Consider the following 12,546-nt stretch of genomic DNA (forward strand, 5'->3'; position numbering starts at 1 on the left):
GGTTTTTGTCTTTCACTTTTTTTTGTTTCTTTTTTTGGCTGCCCAGCAGCCAGCGATCAGATCTGAGCCACAGTTCTGGCCATATCAGGTCCTTTATCCCACTGTACCCATCAGGGATAGGACATGCATCCTTGAGCTGCAGAGACATGGCTGATCCTGTTATGAACAGCAGGAACTCCATGATTTTTGTGTCTTCTATTCATTGCTGTATATTTAGAACCTGGAATAATACTTGGAATGTACCAGGTGTTTAATAATATGTAAATTCAATGAATATTTGAGAAGAAATTATATTATACTTTAAAAACATCAAAGCTGAGCAGTTCCCCTTATGCGTCCGCAGGTTAAGAACCCGATATAGTGTCCATGAGGATGTGGGCTTGATCCCTGGCTTCACTCAATGGGTTAAGGATCTGGCATAGCCACAGGCTGCGGCGTAGATTGCAGATTTGGCTCAGATCTGGTATTGCTGTGGCCATGGTGTAGGCTGTCAGCTTCAGCTCCGATTCAGCTTCTAGCCTGGGAACTTCCATATGCTGTGGGTGTGGACCTAAAAAGAAAAAAAAAAAAATTGAAACTGAAAGTCAGTTAAGTAATTTTACTGTTCAATTGTAAGTGACCAGTGATTAAAGATCACTATAAAGAAATTGTTGAGCAGTCACATAAATATATGCATAAGATAATACATAATGTGTCCAGAATTTGGATATGCTGACAATGATGTTTTCTTAAGTCAGAACCATGTCTGCCTCCTCAATTTAGGACTATTTTCAGTAAAAACATAGAGTATCGTAAGGATTGCTAATGAATGTGTGCTTTACTTCAAGTCCTTGAAAAAGATAGAAAATATATACTGAAGTGTAAGGTGTGGGGTCACCAGAGGGTCAGAAGTTGAACGTAATAAAGCTGAGGGGTGGCATTAAGATTCAAAATTCTGTGAATTCATGAATGCCATGAATATAGCATTTATTTATTTATTGTTTTCATGTTAGGTATCTAATATTAGGCTATTTGAGATTAGAGAAACTGAAGGAATCAGAGGAACACCAAAAAGTTGATACTTTTATGAGTTTTGGTTACTAAAAAAAGGATAAAGGAGGGAGTTCCCCTTGTGGCTTAGCAGTTACAAACCCAACTAGTATCCATGAGGATGTGGTTTCAATCCCTGGCCTCGCTCAGTGGGTTAATGATCTGGCTTGTGGTTAGCTGTGATGTAGATCACAGATGCAGCTTGGATCTGGTGTGGCTGTGGTTGTGGCATAGGCTGGCAGCTGCAGCTCTGATTCGACCCCTAGCCTGGGAACTTCCATATGCAGCCCTAAAAGGAAAAAAAAAAAAAAAAAAAAAGCATAATGGACAAAATGATTAAAGTGTTATCCTTAAATATGGGAGTACATTATGCAAAAAGCACTGATAAACTCTTTTCTATTACATAAAAATTTTTATTAATGGAACTTCAAGACTATTTACTTTCAAGTTGATTAAATATTAGAGCAGATGACATAGGAGTCTGTAGCTTCTAATTGGTATTTGACCAGAGGAATTTTTTCTTTTCTGGTTAGTTTGAGTTCAGTGATATTCAAGTTTGGGTAATAAGTTAAAAGATCTTTTGAGACCCTTTTCAGTTCTAGGAGAAAATGGAGTATATGGTAAAGACTGTAATATTATACAATGGATCTGAACATATTTAAGTGGACTCACATTTCCTTGGTCTTTTGATATTATGTCTCACAGAGTGATTTATTTTTACTTAAGGTTAAAAATTATTTCACTTTTTGCTTTTTTTTTTAAGATTATTTCAGCATATGAAACAAGGAGATTCTTCCACAATAATGAGAGCACTTCCTTTGAAACTTCAGCAAACAGCTTTTGAAAATGCGTACTTGAAAGCTCAGGAAAGAATAAGACAAGTGGTAATTATAGTAATGCATATTTGCTGTTATCGTATACTTTCTATAAATATGCCATGTATTACTTTGCCAAGATGGGTCTAAGACAGTTTATATCCAATAGTTCACAATATAAAGTTAGACTAGAACAACTATATGAATTGATTGAAATTGCTTTATTTATAGGTCAGAATTGGTTGAATAATGACAGTTTATTTTGGCTCAACTTATATGGAGCACTTATTTAGGAAAAACAGGATTTACTGAGTTTTTATTGGAGTATAATTGGCTTTTCTGTTAAATCTTTTTTTTTTGGTAAGATCTGATTAAAAACTAATTCATAGAACAGGTAACAACAGGAAGAAACAGATTGAGAGAAAAATTTTCTAACTGGCAAGATCAAATTATCTTTATGCTTTTTAGTGAATCTTATTATTTTCATATTTGTCTGTAGAATAATATTTTTTTCTTAAACTGGCAAAATTGATTTGTTAAGAGTATGTGAGGCAGTTACAAAAGTATGTCAGGAAGTTAATCAAATGAATATGTATTTTGTAATAGCACAAAACTGAAAAAGAAAGTTGTAGGAATGAAAAGAAGATGGAGTTAGAAAAAGATTTCAATAGATTAGAAAAATGAGTGTAAATAATATAAAATTTAATGGAGATAACATGTTATGTATTTTATTTTATTTTTTGTCTTTTTTTTTGTCTTTTTCCAGCGCCATACCCTCGGAATATGGAGGTTCCTAGGCTAGAGGTCTAATCGGAGCTGTTGCTGTTGGCCTACACCAGAGCCGCCGCAATGCCAGCCAGATCCAAGCCGCATCTGCGACCTACACCACAGCTCATGGCAATGCTGGATCCTTAACGTGCTGAGCAAAGCCAGGGATGGAACCCAAAACCTCATGGTTCCTAGTCAGGTTCATTAACCATTGAGCCACGGAGGGAACTCCCTATTACATATTTTAAAATCAGCCTGTCATGTACAAAAAGGGAAAATATTGACCTGACAGCAGTTCGTGTGGAGAAAGATCTAAGTTTTACATCCTAATAGCATAACATAAATTAGCATTGTAATAGTTCTCAAGAAAAGCAAATTCTGTCTTAGATATCATTAATAGAAGCAGACTGTGATGAACAAGTTCATAAAAAGAACTTGGAGTTCCCATTGTGGCTCAGCGGTAGTGAACCCGACTAGTATCCATGAGGATGTAGGTTCCATCCCTGGCCTCATTCAGTGGGTTAAAGATCGAGGGTTGCCACAAGCTGTGGTGTAGATCGAAGATGTGGCTGGGATCCTGCATTGCTATGGCTGTGGTGTAGGCCGGCAGCTGCAGCTACTATTCGACTCCTAGCTGGGAACTTCCATATACTGCAGGTGTGCCCTGAAAAAAGAAAAGAGAAAAAATAATAATAAAAGAACTTGAATCTTCTGTTCATTTTACAGAGCAGCTAGCATGTTGGGTTTTGTTCTCAGTAAAAGTAGATTTTTAATTAGGGTGTTAGAGAGTCTAATCTCTCTTTTACAAGGAAAAGGTAAAGAAGTTGACTTAAGGAGAACCTCATAGCTGTTTTCAAACATGTCAGTGGTTGCCATTTAGTAAGGAAGTCTTACTCTTTCTTATACCAAAAATAGAAATAGGATCAGTGAGTGGCAGTTTTTTCTAAATGCGAAGAGAAACTTCTCTTAAGTATGAGTCAAAAATGTGCACGTCTGTTGAAATAGTTTAATGATTTATTATTAAAAGCATATATCATTCTATCTAATGATGTGATTTTATTGGTTTTTTTGGGGGAAGTATATATAATTTTTTAAGAATAAAGAGCTATATATTTATTATATTATTTGTAATGGTGATAAACGTATTAGGTGGTAATACTTGCTAGTTGAAGAGCACTTGGACTTTCATTTTTCCTGCAGTTTTTTTTTTCTCTCTTTGTACCTCTTTATGTTGCTTTATATTAGGCAGTTCTTTCTATAAGATCTTATCAAAAGCAGTCTCTCCCACTGTAGACACTTTGGTATTCTCGAATAATCTCTGTCCTTTGCTCCATCACTATAGGATTTAAACTGCTCTTTAGCTACTTAGGTAATGTCATGGTATACTTTGGTTTTAGCCTGGGTGGTTTATTTTTAATACTTAATTATTTACACCGCATTATTGTATTTAAAATTCTTCAGAAGTCCCAAGGAGGTGAGAACCGTGAACTTTTGGATGAGATTTGTAATAGAAAAGCTGTTTTACTGACAATGATAGCTGTGGTGTTATGCTGTAGCCCTGTCTGTGAAAAACAGGCTTTATTCGCCCTATGCAAATCTGTGAAAGAGAATGGATTAGAGCCTCACCTCATTAAAAAGGTAATTATGGATGAATTTTTTTATTATAATCTTCCTTGGGTAACAATTTAAATATAGTGGATTTACAGTGGTGTGTTGATTTCTGCTGTACAGTAATGTGATTCAGTTATGCATGTATGTAGTCTTTTCCATTATGATTCATCATAAGACATGAATATAGTTCTGTGTGCAGCTGGACAGTAGGATCTTGTCGGTTATCCCCCTCATGTAGAATAGTTTACATCTGCTAACTTTGGTAACTTTAAAATAGTTTAAAAAGCTAAAGCTAGACTTTTAATGTGGCACTTATTAAAGGCTTGGAGACAGTGTTATTTTTTAGATTTACAATATTAGAAAGCAGAAACTTTTATATTCTTTTTTTTTTTTTTTTTGCTTTTTAGGGCCACACTCGTGGCATATGGAGGTTCCCAGGTTAGGTGTCTAATTGGAGCTATAGCTGGTGGCCTGTACCACAGCCACAGCAACGTAGGATCCAAGCTGTGTCTGTGACCTACACCACAGCTTACGGCAGCACCAGATCCTTAACCCACTGAGCGAGCCGAGGGATCTCGAACCGCAACCTCATGGTTCCTAGTCGGATTCTTTTCTGCTGCACCACGAGAGGAACTCCCAGAAAGCAGAAACTTTTAAAAACAGTGGATTTATTTCTCTGCAATGTCACTTTTTACATTCAGTTTGAGTGTCTCACAAGGCAGTCGTCGAACTAACAAGGGTGAATGACCTGTCATCGTGCAGATCAGGCTCTCTGGAATAGCATTTATTCCAGAAAACACATGGGAAAAAAGGAAGAGTATGTTTTTACCTGGTGGATTCTGGAGCAGGATATTGGGATCTAGCAGGGTCAGGAGTCAAATTTTGGAGCTGTAGAGCTTTTAGGTTGCGTGATTAGGAAGGTTAGGGTCCAGCCTTGCAATTTCTTTCTTTTTTTTTTGGCCTTTCCTAGGGCTGCTCCCCTGGCATATGGAGGTTCCCAGGCTAGGGGGTCTAATTGGAGCTGTAGCCGCCAGTCTACACCAGAGCCACAGCAACAGCAACACGGGATCCGAGCTGCGTCTGCGACCTACACCACAGCTCATGGCAACACCGGATCCTCAACCCACTGAGCAAGGCCAGGGATCGAACCTGCAACCTCACGGTTCCTAGTCGGATTTGTTAACCATTGCACCACAACGGGAACTCCCCAGCCTTGCAATTTCATTAGCACAGTACTGTAGAATGTTCATCCCTGCCCTGTTCTACCTGTTTTACCACCTTGGCATTCACGGTTTAGCAAGTCCCAAGCCTTATCATAAATTTCTATGTGATGAACCAGTGATAAGATCATGGTTTGAAATTCCATTCAGCATTCTCTTAGCATGGTTTTCAGGGGAGCTTTACAAAAGGCCAACCTGTAGGTAATCAGTCTAGACAAAATTAATCTTTTACCTCTCAGTATTAAAGAAGAAGTTACTTTAAAATATTACACAATTACACTACCTAATTATTATTATAAGTGGAACTCAGTGTTTGGGTTTTTCTCATTGGGGTTTAGGACTAAGAAGAAGACTTATTTTACTTTATTATGAAATATATTCAGAAATTGAAAATTGCAACTTTTTTTTGTTTTTAATCATTTAACATTTATTGCAGGTTTGCAGTGTGCCAGGCCCTGTGCTAATTATATTAAATACATTTTATTTAGTGTTGGAGTAAGTACTTTTAGTATCTTCAACTCATAGATGAATAAATCAAGGTATAGAAAAGTTAAGTGAATGCTTAAAGTTATACTCTAAATAAATATTAGCAAGTATTTAAATAGTTTAGTATTTCATTATTTTCTTAAAACATTGATTTCTTTTTTGACTTGTACAGGTTTTAGAGAAAGTTTCCGAAACTTTTGGATATAGACATTTAGAAGACTTTATGGCTTCTCATTTGGATTATCTGGTTTTGGAATGGCTACATCTTCAAGATGCTGAGTACAGCTTGTCTTCTTTTCCTTTTATTTTATTGAACTACACAAATATTGAGGATTTCTATAGGTAGGTTTCTATATGGCACATATGAAATACGTTTAAAATTAAGTATTAATGATAAAATTAGTGTCAAGACAGCTTTTTATTTTAATGGAAGTGTATTAAAGGTTATCATTGGACATAGGATCTGATCCTAGCTGTGCCAGTAACCAGCTGCATGGTTAGTCAAGCTACATAAACACCCCGTGGGGCTTGGTTTCTTAATCTGCAAAGTAAGGGAGTTACACATGAGACCCTTAAGGTCTCTTTGAGTTTTAATATTTAATAGGCTTCCCTATGAAAAATCAAAGATAAGCTATTAGTGGCTGGTTATTTCTGCCTTATTTTTCTTTTCTGTTGCTTGACTGTGGGCCATTTAGTCATTATTTCTGTGGAATGTAAAGTTTAATATATATGTATTTATTTTGCCAACTCTTAACTCTGGAGAAGAAGATTTTGAATATGGAGAAGTTTGAAACAACTAAAAACTGATGTTTAGGAGTGGCCCAGAAGGTTAAGGATCTGGTATTGTCATTGCTGTGGCTCAGGATCAGTCCCTGGCGTGGGAACTTCCTCATGACCTGGGTGTGGCAAAAATAAGAAAAGAATAATGTTTCGCTATCAGGTTGATAGGAAGCCAATTTGTAATTGTTAGGTGGTCCTTGTTGTTCACTTTGACAATAATAATGTTTACATTCTTTGAGTTTATAAGTGACGTTCACATTTCACTTTGTAGTAATTTTGCATAAATTGATTATTCAGAAGATACAAATATAAATTCAGTTTTCACTTGGTTTTGATCACAGAATTTGTATATAGGGGTGCTGTACTCTAAGATCTCTGTCTTTTAGTGTGACTATTTAGAATTCACTTCTCCATTTTAAAAATTAGAGTAAGAATAGTTAATGATCTAGCTAAAGTGATACTCTAATGCTTATTAAAGCATTTTATTTTAAGGACATATAGTATTTTATTTTGAAAAGTTCTATATAATATATATGTTCAATTTTTATGTTTTTAGATCTTGCTATAAAGTTTTGATTCCACATCTGGTGATGAGGTGTCATTTTGATGAGGTGAAGTCCATTGCTAATCAGATTCAAGGGGATTGGAAAAGTCTTCTGACAGACTGCTTCCCAAAGATTCTTGTAAACATTCTTCCATACTTTGCTTATGAAGATACAGGAGACCGTGGGATGGCACAGCAGAGGGAGACTGCTTCCAAAGTCTATGATATGCTTAAAGATGAAAACTTACTAGGAAAACAGGTACCACTTCAGCGTTTACCAAAATTTTTTTTCCCTAATTGATCTGGGTTGTAACTTTAAGACTCTTTATTCATGATTTATTTAGTTAACTTTAATACTATGTGATAATCACTATCTAGTGTGGCCAATCCTTAATTTTTTGTTATTGTTGTACAGTGTTCTCTCCTTTTGAGGGTCAAGTTAAATATTCTTTTTTTTTTTTCATTTTTTTTTTTTTTTTCAGGGTTGCCCTCACGGCATATGGACGTTCCCAGGGGGTCAAATCAGAGCTACAGCTGTCAGCCTATGCCACAGCCACATGGGATCCAAGCTGCAATCTTCGACCTGCAGTAAAGCTCATGGCAATGCTGGATCCTTAACCCATTGAGCGAAGTCAGGGATCGAACCTGAAACCTCATGATTCCTAGTTGGATTTATTAACCAACTGAGCCATGGAAGGAACCCAGATCCTTAACCCACTAAGCGAGGCCAGGGATCGAACCCTCAATGTCGTGGTTCCTAGTCGGATTCATTAACCACTGAGCCATGGAAGGAACTGCAAGTTAAATGTTCTTAATCAGAAATTTTAAAAAAACTCTGAAATAATTTCATCACTTTTTCCTTTTAAAAATTTGGTTTAATTGTCAGTAATACATGAATGCAAGCTGGTTATTAAATCCAAGCAATACTGAGGAAGGTGTAGAAAATCTTCACTCCCTCTTTAATCTTATCAAGCCCTTCACTTTTCAAGGAAAAGTACAATCCCACGTTCCCATACCTGGATTTTTCCTTTTTCTATGACACTTACTACCTTCTAACATATAATGCAATTTACTTATGAATTAAGTTCATTGGGTTTTTTTTTTTTATCAATCTTCTCCACTGTAAGTACTATAAAGATAGGATTTTTTTTTTCTTTCTACTTTTTTGCTGATTTATCCCACCTTCTTAGTGTATATTGAGTACTCATCATTTGATAAATGATTAAAAAGGATCTAATAACTTGTTTGTTATCTAAAATTATTTGAGGAGTTCCTGTTGTGGCGCGCTGGAAAAGAATCTGACTAGTATGCATGAGGATGCAGGTTTGCTCCCTGGTCTTGATCAATGGGTTGGGGACCCAGCGTTGCTGTGAGCTGTGGTGTAGATCACAGACGTGGCCCAAATCCCACATTGCTGTGGCTGTGGCATAGGCCTGCAGATGTAGCTCTGATTGGACGCCTAGCCTAGTTGACTTCCATATGCCGACTGTGTGGCCCTAAAAAGCAAAAAAGTAATATAAAATGATTTGAGGCAACTTGTAGTAAAATATATATATAAACTTTTTAAGAGATTGGCTACTTCAATTTTTTTTTTTTTTTTTTTTTTTTTTTTTTTTTTAATGTAAGCAAGGGATGACTACTAAGCTTGGTCAACATTAGTATTACAATTGGATAAACTTCAAGAGACTCAGGCTTTGGTTGCCCAGTTATCATATTGAACCAAGAAATGGAACAGCAAGTCTCTCAGTTGCTTAGGTGAACCGCTGTCTGTCAGAGCTGGTTCTAAGTCTGTAGCCTGGAGGCACATGGTGAACAGAGGGCTCCTTTTCCCAAATGCAGTTGGAACCGAATGTTGGCACACAGAGGGCATGGAATTTATGAGAGCCAGTCTCCCTCTAGCCCCTTTCACCCAATCTCTCAGCTTACACTTTTGAGCAGGCCTACTGTTACTATTCTTTTTTATGTTTTCAAACCAAACAATGGCAATTTTCACAGCCAGAATAAGTCTGGAAAGGAAGAGTGATTACCTTAATCCCTGACTGAAACAACAGTCTCAAAAATGGAGTGAGGTGGAGTTCCTGATGTGGCTCAGCAAGTTAAGGAACCAGTGTTGTCTCTCTGGGGATATAGATTCAATCCCTGGCCTTGCTAAGTGAGTTAAGAATCCAGTGTCACTGCAGGCTGAGGCTTAGCTTTCAGCTGCAGCTCCGATTTGACCCTTAGCCCAGGAACTTTGATATGCTATAGGTGCCGCATTGGAAAAAAAAAAAAATGGAGAGAGGCAAAAATTAAAAATATTTTTTTAGATTTTTGGTTAGTGATATAAAATAATTTTTTATTAGTCTCAATTTTATTTAGCATTGAATTGTCACTATAAGTTAATTTTCTCTGTGTCTCTAATATGCAGGGTTTTTTTCTTTTTAGGGCCCTGCCCGTGGCATATGGAAGTTCCTAGGCTAGGGGTCCAGTTGGAGCTACAGCTGCTAGCCTACACCACAGCCCACAGCAACATGAGATCCAAGCCATGTCTGTGACCTATACCACAGCTCACAGCAATGGCAGATCCTTAACCCACTGAGTAAGCCCAGGGATCAAACCTGCATCCTCATGGAATACTAGTTGGATTCGTTTCTGCTGTACCACAATGGAAACTCCTCTAATAGGCAGTTTTTTTTAATCAATCGTGATTCTTTTTCTTTGGACAAATCTTGGCACAACTGTTAGCAGTCTTTGAGTCTTTTAAAACTGTCAATTGTCGAATGCCTAAATATTTACAATTATAAGATTGTTTAGCTATATTTAGACATCTGAATAGTTTATGTCTACCTTAGCTAAACATTACAGATCTGGCTTGTGACAGAACCATATGAAATTAGTGAAGTCAATTGTCATCTATGTGCAAGGAAACTCACTAATTTTTCTTCTGATATTAATCAGACTTGGCCAGTTTTCCTTACTTATTCCAAATATACTTTGAAATGAGGCTGGATTTTCAAAAGGGCTGAAACCTTGGAGGTGATGACATGACAACTAATGTGTTAGCCCAGGGAAAAGCTAAGAGATCTTTACATTAGATTTCTTTCTTGTCACTTTTTTTTTTTTAATGACCACACCCACAGTATATGGAGGTTCCCAGGCCGGGGGTTGAATCAGAGATACAGTTTTGGCCTACACCACAGCCCCAGCAACACCAGATCCAAGCTGTATCTGCAGCTTATGCCGCAACTTTCAGCAACACCAGATCCTCTCCCACTAAGCCAGGCCAGGGGTCGAACCTACATACTCATGGATACTAGTCAGGTTCTTAACCTGTCGAGGCACAATGGCAACTCCCCTGTCACATTTCAAAATTTTGTTATTGGGAAGTATTTCCAAAAGTCTCTGTGGAAGAGGTAAAGGTAGTCAATCAGCCATTTTCCTTTTGGTTTAAATCTCTGTATTTCCCTATTTGGAGAGCTAGTAAATCCCCCATTAAGACTTCATTCATTCGGCTGAGGTGTAATGTAGTACACTCATTCTTTATATTTAGAGAACTTCGGCCATTTGTGAGGCTGCCTGTAGTAGGGAGTAGATGGATGAAGAGTCTGGTCCTACTGTTGATGACAGGGCATGTGAATAGCAGCCAGCCTCCGAATTTGGGTATCAACCAAGTAGGGGAAATTCAGGGAGAAGTCATGCAAGAAATAGAGAGATGACTATTGGCCAGTGACTGGGAATGCTTCCTAGTAAAATAGCATTCTCAAATAAGAGTGAAATGCAGATCGATTATTAGGTTGGGGAATTTCAACCTAGACCTGAATCCTAATTCATTAAAATAATTCTTTAAAATTAAATGAACAAGTTGGATTAAGAGAGTCATGTTTGGTATGATTTCCCTATTTTCCTTTTCATCTGTGGGTCCACTGCATTGCAGAAAAAGGTAGAGTTAGCTGTCTGTCTTGTAGATCTTAGATCTTTAGTCACCTGTTTCCTTCTGTAGTCACTGAGTAATTTTGGAAGTGAGGCAATGACATGAGCCTTTCGAGCTATCTTAAAGAGTACAGACATAAAAACTTAAATATATTTTAATTTTATATCCTTGCAGATTGATCAGTTATTCATTAATAATTTACCAGAGATTGTGGTGGAGTTATTGATGACATTACATGAACCAGCAACATCAGATGCCAGCCAAAGCACTGACCCCTGTGACTTTTCAGGGTATGGGTTTTTTTAACTTAGGGAATTAGCTGCAATTTCAGAGGTTCCTTGTGGGATTTGTTGGTTGACACCTCCTTCACATATCTATTTCAATTGCTATGTGTGTCTTCTTTTAAATTCTGTTCTTTGAAAATAATTAATTACCTTTGAAACAATTATCTGCTCTACTATAGCCTCTCCACAGTAATTGCTTGTTTAATTAACCACCCTGTTTGCAAATTCAATGATATTTCCTTCTCATTCTTTCTATAGTATTTGAACATCATGCCATCTCCTGTCTCTTGAAGTACTCTTCATGATACGTTATTTGTTCTCTTCTCATCTATGACTCCGCTTTCTATATCAGCTTTTGTTTATCATGCTCCTTAGCTAGCGGAATCTTACTCTACTATAATTTCATTTGGATGTGAAACCCTCTTGGTTGTATATGAATGTTATTTTCCCAGCTTGATTGTAAGCTACTTGAAAACACCCTTTACTTTTTTTATATGCTCTAAAGTGCTAAACATATAAAATAGTAATAATTATCTATTAAATTAATTTTACACATGTAATTTCATTTGATACAGTGTTTGATTGCTGTGTCTTAAGATGATATTATATTTGTTTGTTTGTTTTCTTTTTCTTTTTCTTTTTCCTGTGCCTGTGGCTAATGGAAGTTCCTGGGATAGGGATCAAATCTGAGCTAGAGCTCTTGACATACCCCACAGATGCGGCAATGTCCGATCCTTTACCCACTGTGCTGAGTCAGGGATCAAGCTGGTGCCTCCATAGAGATAAGCCAGATCATTAACCCACTGTGCCACAGTATGGAATCCAGATGATATATTATGTTTATAGAACTAGCATAGAGCTTTAATTCATACTTGAAGTGAAGTGGTATGAAGTCTCATTTGTGGAATTGCCATTAACTTTGTAAAGAATTTTTTTAAGCAAATTATTTGCAATTGACCAAGTCTTAGAAAGTTAAGGTATTTGGGAGTTCTCTTGTGCCTCAGTTGGGTAAGGATCCAGTGTTGTCACTGCTGTGGCTCAGGACGCGGCTGTGGCACAGATTCTATCCTTGGCCTGGGAACAGGCCCACATGCTGAGG

General features: G+C 37.1%; 1 protein-coding gene across 15 annotated transcripts in view; it reads left to right on the forward strand.

The window, feature by feature from the left end:
• ATM (ATM serine/threonine kinase) overlaps positions 1-12,546 on the forward strand; it is a 138,900-nt gene that overhangs the window by 43,511 nt on the left and 82,843 nt on the right. For all 15 annotated transcript variants that reach the window (XM_021101936.1, XM_021101931.1, NM_001123080.1 and 12 more), the window contains 5 exon segments: positions 1,793-1,913; positions 4,074-4,250; positions 6,102-6,271; positions 7,266-7,512; positions 11,338-11,453. In XM_021101936.1, the coding sequence (XP_020957595.1) occupies positions 1,793-1,913; positions 4,074-4,250; positions 6,102-6,271; positions 7,266-7,512; positions 11,338-11,453 (831 nt within the window).

This window comes from Sus scrofa, chromosome 9 (genome assembly GCF_000003025.6).
Source record: "Sus scrofa isolate TJ Tabasco breed Duroc chromosome 9, Sscrofa11.1, whole genome shotgun sequence".
In the NCBI taxonomy this organism is placed as follows: Eukaryota; Metazoa; Chordata; class Mammalia; order Artiodactyla; family Suidae; genus Sus; species Sus scrofa.